The 19,717-nt window shown below is 36.9% G+C and overlaps 2 protein-coding genes across 9 annotated transcripts in view; both read left to right on the top strand.

The window, feature by feature from the left end:
- The first annotated feature begins 35 nt into the window (after nt 1–35).
- On the top strand, nt 36–8,811 carry pomgnt2 (protein O-linked mannose N-acetylglucosaminyltransferase 2 (beta 1,4-)). Of its 7 annotated transcripts, none has more exons than XM_062029694.1 (4): nt 36–425; nt 1,674–1,707; nt 3,650–3,785; nt 6,617–8,811. In XM_062029694.1, the coding sequence occupies exon 4, from the start codon at nt 6,666–6,668 to the stop codon at nt 8,433–8,435; it is 1,770 nt and encodes a 589-aa protein (XP_061885678.1). In that variant the 5' UTR covers nt 36–425; nt 1,674–1,707; nt 3,650–3,785; nt 6,617–6,665; the 3' UTR covers nt 8,436–8,811. The 7 variants fall into 7 exon arrangements, with proteins under 7 accessions (XP_061885678.1, XP_061885680.1, XP_061885676.1 ...); XM_062029696.1 differs by having other exon boundaries at nt 3,633–3,785; XM_062029692.1 differs by having other exon boundaries at nt 3,630–3,785.
- A 3,313-nt stretch (nt 8,812–12,124) lies between these two features.
- ano10a (anoctamin 10a) overlaps nt 12,125–19,717 on the top strand; it is a 32,558-nt gene continuing 24,965 nt past the window's right edge. Inside the window, exons 1-4 of one of the 2 annotated variants that reach the window (XM_062029688.1) lie at nt 12,125–12,240; nt 16,553–16,699; nt 18,482–18,679; nt 19,374–19,508. In XM_062029688.1, the coding sequence (XP_061885672.1) occupies nt 16,573–16,699; nt 18,482–18,679; nt 19,374–19,508 (460 nt within the window). In that variant the 5' untranslated portion in view covers nt 12,125–12,240; nt 16,553–16,572. The remainder of the gene's footprint in view (nt 12,241–16,552; nt 16,700–18,481; nt 18,680–19,373; nt 19,509–19,717) is intronic. The other variant, XM_062029690.1, reaches the window with a different exon arrangement.

The raw sequence follows: 19,717 nt of genomic DNA, 5'->3' as shown, positions 1-19,717 counted from the left end.
TATTTATTTCGTAAAAAAACTCTTTACTATTAAAGCACATTTTTTATTATAAGATTAGTTTTTATAGTTACAAGTGAAATATTGTCGATTTGCAGGAAGTGCAATTTGCAAATAATGTATCATAAACATGAGGCTCATGTTTTAATTGTCCAAATTAAAAGCTCCAAATATTTCTAGTAGTTCACATTATTCGGCTGAAAGGGAAGTTTGTTGAATAGTGGAAGAAATATTGACTAAACAAATTCTACCGAAGCGTCTACACACTTTTATTTTGAAAATCTGATCAATTGGAAGTGCCGCTGACATTTTATTTTGGCATTTCCTGTATGGCCTGCACCGGAAGTGACTCTACAGTGGAGGTCAGCGCTTGAAACAAAACGCTTGTTTCTGGAATATGTCGATAATATTTGGTCTCCTGCTGAAAGGTAAATATGTAATATTTGTTTAATCTCTCTTTTTGTTTTTTTAAATAATCAGACAGCTAAGCTGATATTTGATAAAAGACGACCTTTAAAATGCTTAAATTCACTCGCTTTATACAACTGCATCGATGATCCACAGACATTGACAAATGATAGCATGGTTATCTTTGTACATTATTATTATATAATACATCATGGCGATAACTATTGATAGTAATACATCATTATTTTACAAAACGTCATGATAATACTTAATGATAATTATGCGCCATTATATTACAATACATGATCAAGGTAATAATGGATGATAGTAATACATCATTATACAATATATCATGATAATACCTAATAATACATCAATATATTGCAATACATCATTGTAGTACTCAAATTTGTAAATATGGCTAATTCTCCAATAAATGGATTTATTGGAGAATTTCCTGCGAGCAGTTTTGTTTCATGTTAGAAATCATTAAAGGGGAACTGCACTTTTTTTTGGAATTTTGCCAATCATTCAGAATCCCTATGTAAGACAAGAACACATGTTTTTCTTATTTTTTTAAATGCATTCTAAATCGTAAAATACGGCAAGTACGAGGTGGCTAACAATGCAGCTAATGCGGGTACTCTATTGCGCCCTCTAAAAAACACCTAAGAACCACCAACAATCCTCCATTTACATGTCGTCACCTGAATATCAACCAAGTATTAGCGATATTGTTATTATAACCGCTAACACTGAGGAACTACTTTTACAGGGCTCAAATTTAACCATGGCAACCGCAGCAACTGCCGCGACCGCCCTCGTCCTTTGCCGTAACGCCCTAAAAATTGACCAACATCAGCGGCAAGAACATGCCGTGACCGCCCTTGACTTTTTACTTGTTAATGGACGAGGGATGTAACGGTAAACGGTATAATGATCATTCGCAATGAAATTCCAGACGATTAGTAATACCGTCTAATTTTTTAATTACCATAAACCCGTCATTTATTAATGCATTTTAGGCAACACTAAGTCAGGCGTATGCGCACTAGCGTCGCTTGATAATCATGGCGGACTAACTACACGGACTTTACTTGGTTTAACGTCATTTTCCCTCGCTTCCCGGTGTGTGCTTAAGAGCGCATTGCTGTGTTTAGATGGAGACAGGTGTGGACAATATTGGAGACGGACGCACTTGTCCCCACACTAAAAGTACACAGGGAAGGAGAAAAGTATTTGATGTTGTTTTTATTTTCTCAATACAGCGTCCATCAGCTGCTGTGACTGAGAGTTAATGACGTAAGTAAACATGCAGCAGGCGATGTGTCGTGAACGTTGTTACAACTTCTTTATAAAGTCTTTACTGTGTTGACAGGGAAGTTCACTCGTCCTTTATTTAACCGCAAACTGTATCAGTGTTCAAATAACATCAATACTGGCAAAAATGTTTTGCCTTCTCATTGAATTGAACGAAGGCTGTGATTATTGTGTATTTGATGTGAGAGGTATCACTCCTCTTTATTTTTGTTGGCCAAACTATTGTACTAAACCACAAGGAGGCGTTGGAGAAGAACAAAGCTTGTTTATTAGACTTCATCTTCATTAGCCGAACTGCATTGTTTTATTTTTATATCAAAAAGTAAACACCATGTTTTTTTTACATTACTTGTGTTTTTTTTCATGTCAAAAAGGTATTACGGTACTTCAAAAACCATTTTTGTGACACAGCATTTTGTTAATGTTCTTTTGTGTAGAGTTAATTTCTATATGACATAATTCTACTCTAACTCTTAATGGATCTGTCCCGATACAGTATCTACATATACATATGAATGTACATAACTTAAATTTTTTTATAAATAATAAATTAAAAAAACTCCCTCTATTAAAATGTAAAAATAGAGATTAAGGCATCATGTAATGATAAAAAGCTGACAAATTGAGATTATTAAAGAATAAAATAACCTAATACTTGTCGATAGATATATGGATAACGTCTATAGCCTTTTTATTAGACATTACAAATTACATGATGGTATTAAGTTCACACCCCAACACTGCTTTACCTAACAATCAGTAATAATGATTTCAATATTGATAACAATAAACTTGTTACTTTGGCCATAATTTGCAGCCCTAGATCTCATACATGAACACTATTTTTATCTATAAGACAAAAAGTGCAGTTACGTCTTATGGCCATCAGGTGCCATCTGTCAACATTTATATATATATATATATATATATATATATATATATATATATATATATATATATATATATATATATATATATATATATATATATACACATACGCATGCATGCTTTGGAGCCCCTGCCTCGAACGAAAGAAAATAATGTTTGCCTTGGTGCCCTAAGATATGAGCCCTCCTTTAAGGCAACACTTGCCTTGACCTTAAAATGTACAAATTTTAGGCCTGCTTTTAGAGGTTAGCACTTAGCAATACTGCTACATGATGATTAGTGTTTCACTAAAGCTGCATCTGCTTAGCACAGAGTTGATAAAACTTATAGCTCTTCCTCCCTATATTCAGGCTCAAAATTATACGTTTCTGGATCATAATTTGTCCCAAAGTAGTCGTCGTCGTCTTTCATGAAGTCCACCATGATTAGTAGTTGTTGTTATTTTTAAAGGAAAGTGCGAACGTTGTGATGTGCTCTGTGAAATGAATACGCCCAAAAATAAAATTTCTGAGAAAAATAACGTAAATATTACATGTTGTTGCGAATGTGCCTGTGACTACATTACATAAATACTGTACTTACAGCATGTATACAAAATGTTGTTGGAGGTTTTTTAGAAGGCTAGGCGGAATAAATCGAATCCCAATTCTTGAAATGTTAGCCGTCTCTTGCTATCGCTTATTTATGATTTAGAATGAAATGAAAAAGAGAATGATATATGCGTTCTTGTCTCACACAGAAGTTGCGAATGAGACGCAAAATTGCAAAAGAAGCTGAGATGAGATGAGGATAAAAGGACCATAATGCCACTCTGTATTACCTATCAAAGCTTGTTGTCAATTGTACACAAAACACACGCTAATAATACACACAGTTTTAAAATTTGTACATTGATATTTAGTACTTATTATATTATTTGGATTATTATTGTCTGTATTAGTATTGTCAGTCAATTACATGATTGTTGATGTGAACAGCATAAGGTATATTCATCATTGTTATGATATTTGGTATAGTAGCGTCATGTCCTGCTCAGGAACATGTGACATCACTTCCTTGTCCCCGAGATGAGCAGCAGGATTCCAGATGAGGAGCACCCCTAGAGGCCATCAGGGACATTGCATGGAGGACACCTGGAAGACATCCAGCATGATCAGCAATTTATTTCATAGGCAAGTGAAATATGTTTTGATGAGTTTGCATGAAGACACAACAGACATTACTCTTCTAGCCAATAATATCTCTGATTTTTATACGATAAACTCTTACTGTTAAATTGTTAGCCTTGTTTCTCTTTGACCTTATTTTCATCTTACATGCTTGAACTTCTTTCCTTCCCTCCCGTCTTCTACTTCCTCTCTCCTTCTCTCTGTCTTCTATTTCCTCTTTCCTTCTCTGTCTTCTACTTCCTGTTTCATTCTCTCTGTCTTCTATTTCCTGTTTCATTCTCTCTGTCTTCTACTTCCTGTTTCATTCTCTCTGTCTTCTAATTCCTCTCTCTTTCTCTCTGTCTTCTACTTCCTGTTTCATTGTCTCTGTTGTCTACTTCCTGTTTCATTTTCTCTGTCTTCTACTTCCTGTTTCATTCTCTGTGTCTTCTACTTCCTCTTTCCTTCTCTCTGTCTTCTACTTCCTGTTTCATTCTCTCTGTCTTCTACTTCCTGTTTCATTCTCTGTGTCTTCTACTTCCTTTTTCCTTCTCTCTATCTTCTATTTCCTGTTTCATTCTCTTTGTCTTCTACTTCCTCTTTCCTTCTCTCTGTCTTCTACTTCCTCTTTCCTTCTCTCTGTCTTCTACTTCCTGTTTCATTCTCTCTGTCGTCTACTTCCTGTTTCATTCTCTCTGTCTTCGACTTCCTCTTTCCTTCTCTCTGTCTTCTACTTCCTGTTTCATTCTCTCTGTCTTCTACTTCATCTTTCCTTCTCTCTGTCTTCCACTTCCTTTTTCCTTCTCTCTGTCTTCTAAATCCTCTTTCCTTCTCTCCGTCTTCTACTTCCTGTTTCATTCTCTATGTCGTCTACTTCCTGTTTCCTTCTCACTGTTTTCTACTTCCTGTTTCATTCTCTGTCTTCTACTTCCTCTTTCCTTCTCTCTCTCTTCTACTTCCTGTTTCATTCTCTGTGTCTTCTACTTCCTGTTTCATTCTCTGTGTCTTCTATTTCCTGTTTCATTCTCTCTGTCTTCTATTTCCTCTTTCCTTCTCTCTGTCTTCTACTTCCTGTTTCATTCTCTCTGTCTTCTATTTCCTCTTTCCTTCTCTCTGTCTTATACTTCCTGTTTCATTCTCTCTGTCATCTACTTCCTCTTTCATTCTCTGTCTTCTACTTCCTGTTTCATTCTCTCTGTCATCTACTTCCTGTTTCATTCTCTCTGTCTTCGACTTCCTCTTTCCTTCTCTCTGTCTTATACTTCCTGTTTCATTCTCTCTGTCTTTTACTTCCTGTTTCATTCTCTGTGTCTTCTACTTCCTTTTTCCTTCTCTCTATCTTCTATTTCCTGTTTCATTCTCTTTGTCATCTACTTCCTCTTTCCTTCTCTCTGTCATCTACTTACTGTTTGATTCTCTCTGTCTTCTACTTCCTCTTTCCTTCTCTCTGTCTTCTACTTCCTGTTTCATTCTCTCTGTCTTCGACTTCCTCTTTCCTTCTCTCTGTCTTCTACTTCCTGTTTCATTCTCTCTGTCTTCTACTTCCTCTTTCCTTCTCTCTGTCCTCCACTTCCTTTTTCCTTCTCTCTGTCTTCTAAATCCTCTTTCCTTCTCTCTGTCTTCTACGTCCTGTTTCATTCTCTCTGTCTTCTATTTCCTGTTTCATTCTCTGTGTCTTCTACTTTCTTTTTCCTTCTCTCTATCTTCTATTTCCTGTTTCATTCTCTTTGTCTTCTACTTCCTCTTTCCTTCTCTCTCTCTTTTACTTCCTGTTTCATTATCTCTGTCTTTTACTTCCTCTTTCCTTCTCTCTGTCTTATACTTCCTGTTTCATTCTCTCTGTCTTTTACTTCCTGTTTCATTCTCTGTGTCTTCTACTTCCTTTTTCCTTCTCTCCATCTTCTATTTCCTGTTTCATTCTCTTTGTCATCTACTTCCTCTTTCCTTCTCTCTGTCATCTACTTACTGTTTGATTCTCTCTGTCTTCTACTTCCTCTTTCCTTCTCTCTGTCTTCTACTTCCTGTTTCATTCTCTCTGTCTTCTATTTCCTCTTTCCTTCTCTCTGTCTTATACTTCCTGTTTCATTCTCTCTGTCATCTACTTCCTCTTTCATTCTCTGTCTTCTACTTCCTGTTTCATTCTCTCTGTCATCTACTTCCTGTTTCATTCTCTCTGTCTTCGACTTCCTCTTTCCTTCTCTCTGTCTTATACTTCCTGTTTCATTCTCTCTGTCTTTTACTTCCTGTTTCATTCTCTGTGTCTTCTACTTCCTTTTTCCTTCTCTCTATCTTCTATTTCCTGTTTCATTCTCTTTGTCATCTACTTCCTCTTTCCTTCTCTCTGTCATCTACTTACTGTTTGATTCTCTCTGTCTTCTACTTCCTCTTTCCTTCTCTCTGTCTTCTACTTCCTGTTTCATTCTCTCTGTCTTCGACTTCCTCTTTCCTTCTCTCTGTCTTCTACTTCCTGTTTCATTCTCTCTGTCTTCTACTTCCTCTTTCCTTCTCTCTGTCTTCCACTTCCTTTTTCCTTCTCTCTGTCTTCTAAATCCTCTTTCCTTCCCTCTGTCTTCTACTTCCTGTTTCATTCTCTCTGTCTTCTATTTCCTGTTTCATTCTCTGTCTTCTACTTTCTTTTTCCTTCTCTCTATCTTCTATTTCCTGTTTCATTCTCTTTGTCTTCTACTTCCTCTTTCCTTCTCTCTCTCTTTTACTTCCTGTTTCATTATCTCTGTCTTTTACTTCCTCTTTCCTTCTCTCTGTCTTCTACTTCCTGTTTCATTCTCTCTCTCTTCTTCTTCCACACTTCCCTCTGGTCCTCCTTCCCCCTCTCTCGTCTGCGTTACTGGCAGCAGAGGCGTGCCACCGGCCTAGTCACAGGTTGGAGTCTTCAACAAGCGCAGGATGCACACGTTGGTGTCGGGCTGCAGGATGAGTTTAGCTGTGCTTTTCAACGGGCTGCTGGTGTCCGTGGTAGCAGCTCTGCTTTGGGAGTATTCCAAGTTGAGAGAGCACGCCGCCATGCTGGAGGAGGAGCTGCACATGACGGGGCCATCCCAAGAACTCACTCAGGCCCATCTGGACTATCACCTGGCCCTGCGAGCGCTTCAAGAAGATGGCACCCGCATGGTGTGCAGCAGCAAAATGCACACCGATCGCATCTGCCGCTTTGATGACCTCTGCTACAACGCGGAGGCAGAAGAGTTTGTCTTCTTTCATTCCAACTCCTCCGTCATGTTGCCAAACCTTGGTTCCAGACGCTTCCAACCTGCTCTGCTGGACATGTCCTCGGTAGAAGACCACAGTACGCAGTACTTTAATTTCCTGGAGCTCCCGGCGGCCGCTTTGAAGTTCTTGCCCAAGCCCGTGTTTGTGCCAGATGTGGCGTTCATTTTAAACCGCTTCAACCCCGACAACATCATGCATGTGTTCCATGATGACCTTCTGCCGGCCTTCTACACCATGAAGCTCTATTCCGACCTGGACGACCACGCCCGCTTGGTGTTCATGGAGGGCTGGGGGGAAGGGCCGCACTTCGACCTCTACAAACTGCTGAGCAACAAACAGCCTCTTCTCAAAGAACAGCTAAGGAACTTTGGAAAGCTCATTTGTTTCACCAAGGCATACGTGGGCTTGTCCAAAATGACAACCTGGTATCAGTACGGTTTTGTGCAGCCACAGGGGCCCAAAGCTAACCTGTTGGTTTCGGGGAACGAGATTCGTCAGTTTGCCACAGCTTTTATGGATAAAATGAACATCACGAGAACGGCCAAGAAAGCGGCGGACGACAAATACATCGTTGTGTTCAGTCGCTTAGCAACAAGGCTGATAGTCAATGAGGCTGAGTTGATCATGGCGCTGGCTCAGGAGTTCCAGATGAAGGTCTTCAAGGTGTCCCTGGAGGAGCAGTCTTTTCCCAGCATTGTCCAAGTGGTCAGTGGGGCCTCCATGCTCGTCAGCATGCATGGGGCTCAGCTCATCACCTCTCTTTTCCTCCCCAGAGGAGCAGTGGTGGTGGAACTGTTCCCTTTTGCCATAAACCCAGAGCACTATACTCCATATAAAACCCTCGCCACTCTTCCAGGCATGGACCTTCACTATGTTTCATGGAGGAACACCAAGAAGGAGAACACCCTGACCCATCCCGACAGAGCTTGGGAACAAGGAGGCATTGCTCACTTGGAGAAGGAGGAGCAAGAGCGAATCTTGACCAGCAAAGAAGTCTCACGCCACTTGTGTTGCCGCAACCCAGAGTGGCTCTTTCGGATCTACCAAGACACCCGAGTAGACATTCCGTCGCTCCTTGACGTTGCCGGGGAGGCCGTGAAGTCACAGCACGGCGTCAAGATGTCCAAGCCCGCCAGCAAGATCCATCCAGGCCGGGTCAGAGAAGCCCAGTGTCAGACCTCGGTGCAAGCTACCGACAAGGCAAAGCTCACCATCTCCTGGCACATCCCCTGGAATCTGAAATACCTGAAAGTCAAAGAAGTCAAGTACGAGGTATGGATTCAAGAAGAAGGAGAGAACACCTACATGCCTTATATTCTTCCTCAGCAAAACTACACCTTTTCAGAAAATATCAAGCCTTTCACCACCTACCTGGTGTGGGTCAGATGTATATTCAACAACAACCTTCTGGGCCCCTTTGCAGACGTTCTGCTGTGTCGAACTTAAGGAATGTGCTGCTCTACCTTCATTTCAGCCACATCAACATGCGAACCAGACATTTTACAATGCAGACCAGTAGTTACTTGTTCTTAAAAGAGAGGAAAATAAAGTCTGTTGCCGTTAAACATGTTTTATTTCTTTCAAAGGTCTTTTTATGGTGGCTATACAAAGTCTTTACTACCCTATGAACCCTCTCTTCTCCCCTTTCCACTCAAAAACTTTCACCTCGTCCTCCACATGGGTCGTAGAGTCCATAGTAAATGTCCAGCCAGATGTCTGGCAACTAGTTTCTTGCAGAAAAAGTGAGACTGTAGCTCAGTTTGTGACAACATTTAGTAGTGGTAGTCACAAATACCTCAAAGGGCTGCATAAACCTTGGACTCTGATCCCACATCAGGGCAAGAAAAAACTCAACCCAATGGGACGACGAGAAACCTTGGAAGGGACCGCAGATGACCCTGGGTGATCGGTGCAATGGATGCTGAGTGGGTACGGTTAATAATGTGAGAGTTGTTGGGATATATTATGATTGGGGTATTATTAAGATAATGAAGGATGAAGTAATTAAGAAATGTTTACTATAGACATGCTTGTATCTCTCATTGTGTGTTCTTAGTCCAGTTGAAACTGGGTGAAGGTTGAGGCCGACCATTAACTCTTATCTACTACATTCTTCACTGGTCACTTGGCTTCTTTGCCAAGGTCAGAAGGACAAACACCAGATTTGGGGTCGGAGTCCAGGAAGGAGAAGGCAGAGGAAGATTCCACGCCTGGAAGAAGACACCTCATTGCATATTCATACATTGTGATATATATTGTAAGAGCGCGAGGGGAAGGGCGCGTCCGGATAGCCCTGTGTAAGTCGCCGTGTTGTATGATACTAGGGAAAGATAGCGCTCAGACAAATTGTATTAGAATTGGATCCAATAGGGAATACATACTTCTGATTTTAAGTTTACGCATCGTGTCCTCTTTAAACATTTTCTGGCTCCAGATTAAACGAATACGTCGACAGAGTCCAGTCCATAGTGAGGCCGGCAGGGGATCCTGAAGTCCAGAGACGTCACCAATTGATGCACAGAGGAGTGGTTTCTCCCAAATCCCAACCTGGAACAGCTATCGTATCCTCCGTGGAAACTGATGACCTCTCCACGCAGGCAAGGGGGGCAGAGCAGAAAATCAGAATCAGAATAATTAAGATTTTTTGGCACCTCTACTGCACATTGCAATACTTATTTTGTCTTTATTACATTCTTTTTCTTCTACGTATTTGCTGATTTAACAAGTTTAACCAAGTATAAAGCCAGGAAGAGTAAACTATTTTATGTTAATCTATCAGTGGCAAAATGTAACAAAACAACATGAAATAAAAGTTATCAATTAATTTGTGTTTGATAGGAAAATGTGTTTGATTCATCAATCTACCAAGTGTTTAAGTGTCCATAAAGCAAACTCAAATTAATACTGTCCCTGCAAAAAAAAACTATGTTTGTTAAAATACAGGTTTTTAAAATTCAGTGTGTAAAATTTCAGTGTCAAAGAAAAATTGGTGCAGAAAAATTAAGTGGAAAAAAAATCAGTGGAAAAACTTTTAGTGCAGAAAAAATCAGTGTGATAAAAATTTGGTGCAGGAAAATTCAGTGAAAAAAATCACTGTAAAAAAAATTGGTGCAGAAGAAATCAGTGTCTATAAAAATTGATGCAGAAAAATTCATTGACCAAAAAACAGTGTAAAAACTTTTGGTGCAGAAAAAATCAGTGTAAAAAATTTGGTGCAGGAAAATAAAAAAGTAAAAAAATTACCATTGTAGAAAAATTTGGTGCAGAAAAATTCTGTGTAAAAATTCAGTGTAAAAGCATTTGATGCAGGAAAATTCAGTGAAAATAATCATAATTTAAAAACAATTTGGTGGAGAAAAAAATCAGTGTAAAAAACATTCAGTCCTTACAAATTTGATGCAGGAAAATTTTGTGTCAAACAAATTTAGTGCAGATAAAAATCACTTGAAAAATTAATTGCAGAAAAAAATCAGTGTAAAAGATTAATTGCAGAAACATTTTGTGCAAAAATATTTGTTGCTTCAAAACTCAAGACTCACTTCCTGTTAATTAAGACTGAAACGCCTCATTGGCTGGTTCTGACTGAGACAGGATCGGTTTTTTCAGTCTTAATTTACCGGAAGTAAATCTTGAGTTTCTATGCAACAAATATTTCTCCACTGATTTTTTTATATTACAAAATTAATTCTAAAACTCTGTACTTTAACAAACTAAATGTTTTTACTAACACACTTTGGTCATTTATCGCTTAATTTATAGAAATTGTCAGCATAATTTGATTTAAAAAATTCCGTTCACAAAATTCGAACGCGGTAACACGTGGCTTGGCATTGTCTTGCTGAAATAAGCAGGGGCGTCCATGGTAACGTTGCTTGGATGGCAACATATGTTGCTCCAAAACCTGCATGTACCTTTCAACATTAATGGTGCCTTCACAGATGAGTAAGTTACCCATGCCTTGGGCACTAATACACCCCCATACCATCACAAAAGCTTTGCACCTATAAAAATCCGAATGGTTCTTTTCCTTTTTGTTTCGGAGGACAGGACGTCCATAGTTTCCAAAAACAATTTGAAATGTGGACTCGTCAGACCAAAGAACACTTTTCCACTTTGCACCAGTCCATCTTAGATGAGCTCGGGCCCAGCGAAGCTGGCTGCATTTCTGGGTGTTGTTGATAAATGGCTTTGGCTTTGCATAGTAGAGTTTTAACTTGCACTTACAGATGTAGCGACAAACTAGATGGAGAAATCCCTAAATTCCTTGCAATAGCTCTTTGAGAAATGTTCTTTAACCGTTCGACAATTTGCTCAGGCATTTGATCACAAAGTGGTGACCCTCGCCCCATCCTTGTTTGTGAATAACTGAGCATTTCATGAAAGCTGCTTTTATACCCAATCATGGCACCCACCTGTTCCTACTGAGCCTGTTCACCTGTGGGATATTCCAAATAAGTGTTTGATGAGCATTCCTCAACTTTCTCAGTCTTTTTTGCCACTTGTGCCAGCTTTTTTGAGACATATGTTGCAGGCATCAAATTCCAAATTAGCTAATATTTGCAAAAAAACCCAACAAGTTTACCAGTTCAAACGTTAAGTATCTTGTCTTTGCAGTCTATTCAATTGAATATAAGTTGAAAAGGATTTGCAAATCATTGTATTCTCTTTTTATTTACTATTTACACAATTTGCCAACTTCACTGGTTTAGGGGTTTTGTTATTAAACATGAGCATTGATTGATTGATTGATTGAGACTTTTATTAGTAGGTTGCACAGTGAAGTACATATTCCGTACAATTGACCACTAAATGGTAACACCCGAATAAGTTTTTCAACTTGTTTAAGTCGGGGTCCACTGATTCATGATACAGATATATACTATCATATATACTATCATCATAATACAGTCATCACACAAGATAATCACATTGAATTATTTACATTATTTACAATCAGGGGTGTGGATGGGGGGGTAGGATATGGACAGCAAGTAGTTGAGCAAGCAGAAACACGATATAAACATGTATACATGAAAAATAATCATATACGAATCAATGCAATACAATTAAATTGAATTCAGAGCAACAAGTGATTGTTTAAAAAACTAGGAATAAAGACAAGTCCCAAAACCTCCTCCTCTGCCATCCAGCAGGTGGCGGTAGTGCACTGCCAACCTGGATAGGCAACAAGCAAAGTAAAAGAAGAAGGAGCTCCACTTTCAGGAAGTGGTCTTTAGCGATGACATAAACGGTAGGAACATGTTCATATTTCTTCAGTATATTCCACCTAACATTACATTTGGTATTCAAAATGCAGTTTGTAACATTTGGGATGACGTGACAGTGTACTTTTGTTGTGTACAAAGACTTGTACTGTACGAATACGCCCCAAAAATACCCGGAATGTTCTCGAACTACCCCCCAGCTTGTTATTATTAGTCCTCCTTAACACGATTTAAACTCTCATTTGAACACGACAACAACAGCAAAAGTTGAACAAAGTGCTTAAAGGCATGATAATGTCAATAGAAAAAGTTTAAATGACACACACTTCAAAGTTGTTCAATGTTTATTTAAGTAAAATTGTGTTTGCTGACAGAGATTGACAGTCTATTTTGTGTGTACTTATTTAAGATAAATACACATTTTTGGCATTCTAATTACAATGATTAAAAATACTAATTAAAACAAAAGTATTGCATTGTCATTATATTATATAGTTTGTCTGCAATAATTTGTGGGGCAATATAATGTGTTAAGCAACTTAAATGTTTATTTCTGCATGTAACCATGGATAGCAAGGTAAAACACATGTCTCATAATCATGTGTGTAAGACAGGTAAAAAAAAAATTAAAAAAAAGAACACCTTTTTGCTTTGTGTCTTAACAAATGTGTGATATTATTTCATATACAATTTTACTGATAAACACAAAAGGGTCTGTTTGTAAAGCAAAAAAAATACAGTGCACCTGGAAAGTACCGTATTTTTCGGACTATAAGTCGCAGTTTTTTTCATAGTTTGGCCGAAGGGTGCGACTTATACTCAGGAGCAACTTATGTGTGAAATTTTTCACACATTACCGTAAAATATCAAATAACATTATTTAGCTCATTCACGTAAGAGACTAGACGTATAAGATTTCATGGGATTTAGCGATTAGGAGTGACAGATTGTTTGGTAAACGTGTAGCATGTTCTATATGTTATAGTTATTTGAATGACTCTTACCATAAAATTATACGTTAACATACCAGGCACGTTCTCAGTTGGTTATTTATGCGTCATATAACGTACACTTATTCAGCCTGTTGTTCACTATTCTTTATTTATTTTAAATTTCCTTTCAAATGTCTATTCTTGGTGTTGGGTTTTATCAAATAAATGTCCTCAAAAAATGCGACTTATACTCCAGTGCGACTTATATATGTTTTTTTCCTTCTTTATTATGCATTTTCGGCCGGTGCGACTTATACTCCGGAATGTTTTTTTCCTTTATTATGCATTTTCGGCCGGTGCGACTTATACTCCGGAGCGACTTATACTCCGAAAAATACGGTATTCACAGCACTTCACTTTTTCCACATTTTGTTATGTTACAGCCTCATTCCAAAATGAAACACATTCATTTTTGTCCTCAAACTTCTACACACAATACCCCATAATGACAGTGTGAAAAGTTTTTTTATTTTTTATTTTTGCAAATCTATATACTGTTGCGCCTGTAACGCGAAAGCAAGACAACTTGAAGTATCTTTTGACACACAAAAACGCGTGCACCGTTTATTCATCAAAGACGAGTAGGAATGACTCCTAACATCAAGCGACTCAAAATGGTGGTCACAACAAACCCCCACCTTTGGGAAAATCTCCTGACAGTCACTGAAAGGGGCCGCTACGAATAACTCACTCTTAACTGCATGTATGAATGCTAAAGAAGAACAACACTGTTATGTGCACAATCGAACAATGACAGTGAATAATGATGACAAAGTCAAGTAAACAGGTGTGGTGAATTATGTCCTTAAAGCAACCGCTACAATACAGTACTTGTTTATTTATGTACACAAGTATTCAGACCCCTTTGCCCAATATTTTTTGACGCACCTTTGGGAGCAATTACAGCCTCAAGTTTAAATTTTTAATACGATGCCGCCAGTTTCGCCCATTCGTCTTTGCAGGACCTCTCAAGCGCCATCAATTGGATGGGTAGTCAGGGAGGTGACCAAGAACGGTGGTCCCTCCATCAGAGCTACAGCATTCCCAAAGATAGATGTACCAAGTTTGTGGCATTGTATTCAAAAGACTTATATATATAGACTTATGTGTGTGTGTGTGTGTGTGTATATAAATGTATCTATTTATATATATATATATATATATATATATATATATATATATATATATATATATATATGTATATGTATATATATATATATATATATATATATATATATATATATATATATATATATATACATATATATATATATATATATATATGTATATATATATATATATATATGTATATATATATATATATATATATATGTATATATATATATATATATATATATATATATATATATATATATATATATATATATATATATATATATATATATATATATATATATATATATATATATATGTGTACAGCTCTGGTAATGGGTATATTCGCACCCACCTGCACAAATGTACTTCAAAATGTAACAATCAAAATAAATATGACTTTTTTTTTGTTTACTAGGGCATGCATATATAATATGCATTAGTTTGACCATTTAAAATCAACGATAAAAAAAAGGAGATGCTTGGAAATAGCATAAAAATGGAAAAAGGCGATTCACAGCGTTACTTTTTGGTGTAACCATCATGAGCGTTCTGTTCAGGTATATTTCTTTTATATTTTCATTAATCATCATATTTATGTATTACTAAATTTAAATAGGTATTGATCAATCTTTAAGCTGTGTGTATTTGATTTCAGTTTGCTTTTGACATCTTATTTAGAATTGTAGTTGAAACTTTTACAACCTTGTGTTGCGCTCAAGATGGCGTAACCAAACTAGATTATTTTGAATATTTATTCCCTTTTTTACATTTAGTATATTTAAATATACTGTGTTTTATGCTTTTTTTCTTTTTGGAACATGTACTATACATATAATACAATAAAGTCCCATATAAAATTATGTTTCTAGCAATACTTTAATTTTGCCTTTGAAAGTAACACTCCAATGTCCATTAGTGGAGCTGTACACATATACATATATGTGTATATATACAGATATATATACATATATACACATATATATGTGTATATATGTATATTTATACATGTGTATATATATAAATATTATTTAATATATTATATATATATGTATATATTTTATATTACTTTATTAAGGGAAATTGTTCCACACAGTAGCTCAGTTACAAATGATGGAAAGGGTAAGAATGGAAAGAATGATGCAGGTATTAAGTAGACTAAAAATGTACCATAGTAGCAATATAAAATGTAACATATATGTAATATTTACATATTATATATACAATATATAATATATAGTGATATATTATTATATTATATTATATTTTTATATATTATATACAGTATATAACAAATCTCAATCACCATGTACAATATTACAGTATATGTAGCGGCTGCAGCAAAAAAAAGGTCAGCATAAAATAGAGAGTAGATCCAGCAGAAAATATACATTATAAACAAAGAGAGGTAGTTAACATAGAAGCGGTCAGGTAATAGACAGATATCATCTATTGCTGTATGGCGAGTGATTATACAGCTGGATGGAGTGCGGAATGAAGGAGTTCCTGCATCGAACACTGTGGGAACGAAGCTGAAGGAGCCTGTTGGAGTATGAGCTCCACTGTCCCTCAATTGTCTGGTGGAGTGGGTGGGCAGGATTGTCCATGATGGCGAGCAGTTTGTCCAGTGTCCTCCTGTTCCTCACTGACACAAACGCCTTCAACTGTGTGCCAATAGTTTGGCCAGCTTTCTGGATCAGTTTGTCAATCCGGTTTAAGTCCTTTTGGCTGGTACTGCTCCCCCAACAAACCACTGCAAAGTACAGGGCACTGGCCACAACAGACTGATAAAAGATCTCCAACAGCTTGCTGCACACATTAATAATAATAATGGATTAGATTTATATAGCGCTTTTCTAGACACTCAAAGCGCTTCACAGAGAAGTGAGAACCCATCATTCATTTTTACAACTCATTCATTCATCATTCATTCTCCGGTGTGAGCCGCACCGGGGGCAAGGGTGAAGTGTCCTGCCCAAGGACACAACGGCAGCGATTTTTGGATGGTAAGAGGCGGGGAGCGAACCTGCAACCCTCAGGTTTCTGGCACGGCCGCTCTACCCGCTACGCCATTCCGCCCCATTAAAGGATTATTATATTATTATTATTACACATTGTGTGTATGTAATTGATATTTTAGCCAGCAGTGTGCATACCTGGCTGTACAAGTTGTGATAAATCATTGTTTCACATTGTTGCTTAAGTTACCAGGATGTTGTTTGATGTTTGACAGGTGCTTTGTCACACTTAATCATGATGGAGTTTTCTCGTCGGCCATCCGGCCATTTCCCCCTGGTGGTGGTGGAGCTGTCAGCTGGCACCACGGAAGAAACTGCTGCATGGTTAGTGGGCAGGATGAGAGAAAACCAGAAGGACGGAGGTAACATCATTGTGCACGAACAATAGCCATTTTTATACAATTTACCGGGGCTGTCAAAGTTAACATGATAGTAATAACCAGTGGATGAAAGTTTCCTTTCACTGCGTTTTTTCCCCCCCAAGTCCTGTGTGGCCCTTTATAGCTCATTTTAGACCAGGGGTGTCCAAAGTGTGGCCAGTGGGCCATTTGGGGCCCACAGTTAATTCTTTAACATTGTAAAATTACCATTAAAAATAACATAACAAGTGGAATGAAAGAGCTAAAAGGTGAAATGTAATAAGAAAAAGTAGCAATGTTGACTCTAATTATACAAACCTGCCATGCAGGCTTATTTTTTTTCTTTGAAAATGTCATTGTTCAAAAAACTATAATGAATCAAAATTAATATTGTTTTGAATTACTGACCTGTTCAAGACTCCAATTACTTCACATCAAATATTCCACTTTGAAATATTTATTTGGGAAAATATTGCATATCCGATAGGGAGAAGCGGTAGAAAATGGATGGATGGATGGATATTGTGTGTTTGCCATAAAAATTTAGTTTTCTTTGACAAAAAGGTCATAAAACAACCAAACAAAAAAGCATTAAAAACAAACACACTAATAATCGATGGATGGATCTAAAGTAGATCTAGAGACTTAAGCGCTGAAAGTAAAAAACAAATGTATGACTTATTTTTAACACTTTTATGAGTAGATGCCTTATGGATTAGTGGGATGGACTTCTTCTTTTTTTAAACTATCAGTCAATGATGTTATGAATTATTTATTATCCAATTACCTCACATCAGATATTCCACTATGACATTTTTTGGGGAAAAACATAATACGGTACATATTGTGTATTTTCCTTAAAAAACAATGTTTTGACAAAAAATGGCATAAATCATACATACATACATATATAAAGTTAGTTAAAGTACCAATGATTGTCACTCACACACTAGGTGTGGTGAAATTTGTCCTATATATTGTATATGTATATATATATATTTATACATACATACATATATACATATATATATATATATATATATATATATATATATATATATATATATATATATATATATATATATATATATATATATATATAAAAGTTAAAGTACCAATGATTGTCACACACACACCACACATGTATACATACAGTATGTGTGTATGTATGTTTGTGTGTATATATACATACAGTATGTATGTGTATATACTGTATGTATGTGTGTATACATATATATGTATGTATGCATATATATATATACTGTATATATATATGGATATATATATACTGTACATACATACATATTTTTTCTTCACTAAAATAGGGACTTTTGTCGGGGCTTAAACCAATTATTGATGTTTACATTATTTCCTATGGGGAATTCTGCTTCACTATAAGAACTTTTCCATTTACGAACCACGTTCAAGAACCAGTTAGGTTTGTATATCGAAAATTTTACACATTCGCTCCACAGTGCATTCATCAACAATAAATTCAAGCCAAAAGAAACGTCCGTTGATTAAAGCAATTGCTTCTCCTGTAACCTGATGAATTATAGTCAGCACAACTCGCCCTGGCCAAAGTAAAACCTAACAATTGTCGTTATTTAGAGTGTAGACTGCATGTTAATCTGAATCACAATTGCATTTTTAATGGTTTTTTTTTCATGATTTCATAAGATACTACTAGTTACTGTCTATCAAAGTTGTTATCTACTTGACAAGAGTGTGTTTTGTTCTCCCAGTTAGGAAAGTCTTTCTATTCTGCTGAATGTGATTGTTTAGGTGCTGAGTTGCTGGTGGAACGACTTAGCAATGGAGTTGGGCCTCAAGGAAGTGAGAACCCCAACATTTTTCTTGTGGGCGCCTCCTGGAAGAGGCTTCTCATTGGTGCTGAAGATTTGGGTCTCTTCAAGGAGTTCAATGATGGATCCATGAGAGGCTTCACGAATGTCAACAGACACAACTTCAAAGACTTCCATGGTACGTCAAAGATGAGATTTACACAATTTCATTGTCTAAAAGTGCACTCAGTACCCCCTTTTCTTTCGCATGATATATACATCCCATGGCGGCGCTCTTATTGCAACTCTGACTGACTTGAAATTTCTCACACTACTCAAAAGGCCCTTTCCCACTGCAAGAACCTTTTAAGTAGGTTTCATATTTACCCGGGTAGATAGAAAGTTTTCACCAAAAACGAGATATCGACTGATTATTGGCCGATTATTTTTTTATTATCAGCTACTCGGGCTGGACAAATAATATTTGATACTGTAATCACGATTAGTAACACGATTTTTCATTAATTTTAAAACATGATTACTCGTACCACCAAAACTCAACTTTAAGTATTTTTTAAAAAACAGATCTAAATCATTTACCGACCCCCGTGCGCCACAGTCGTTACCATATTATTTAGCTCAAATTCTTTACTTGTTTAATGCCATATATAAGGACAATAAGTAATACATTTTATAAATAATATAATTAATAAATAGTGATCAATTTTAATGATGACATTTCAAGTTGTGACAATGCATCAATGCATGCAGTGACAAAGACATTAATGCTATGGTTTGGCCTGCTCCTTCTCCAGGACTGACTCCAGACCGTGACCTGGCGTAGTAGTGACTGTCTTTGTACTGACTTTGTTGGTTGTTTGTTTTTGCTCCAGGGGATGGAGATGGCTTCCTTAGCATGGCTGAGTGTCAATACATCATTAAGCATGAGTTGGAGAATTTACGAGCTAAAAATGAGAGCCATGTTCCAGGATACGAACAAGCCAAGCTGTACCCAGGGAAATCTATCGGTAAGTGTGCTAATGATCATTTTTATGCCAAATAATGCAATCATGTGAAAACCCCATAAAATTTTAAGTTACATAAACAGAGTTATAAACTTATCAGTATTAATTTTCTTACAAATTATATACATAAATTATGTTATTCCATACAGTTACACATTTAATCAAATACAATGACAAGGAGGCAACTTGAAGAAAACGTTAGGACACCACTT

The sequence above is a fragment of the Entelurus aequoreus genome, linkage group LG20, assembly GCF_033978785.1.
Source record: "Entelurus aequoreus isolate RoL-2023_Sb linkage group LG20, RoL_Eaeq_v1.1, whole genome shotgun sequence".
In the NCBI taxonomy this organism is placed as follows: domain Eukaryota; kingdom Metazoa; phylum Chordata; class Actinopteri; order Syngnathiformes; family Syngnathidae; genus Entelurus; species Entelurus aequoreus.
Note: the sequence above shows the minus strand (reverse complement) of the source record. Positions and strands in the feature narration are given on the sequence as shown.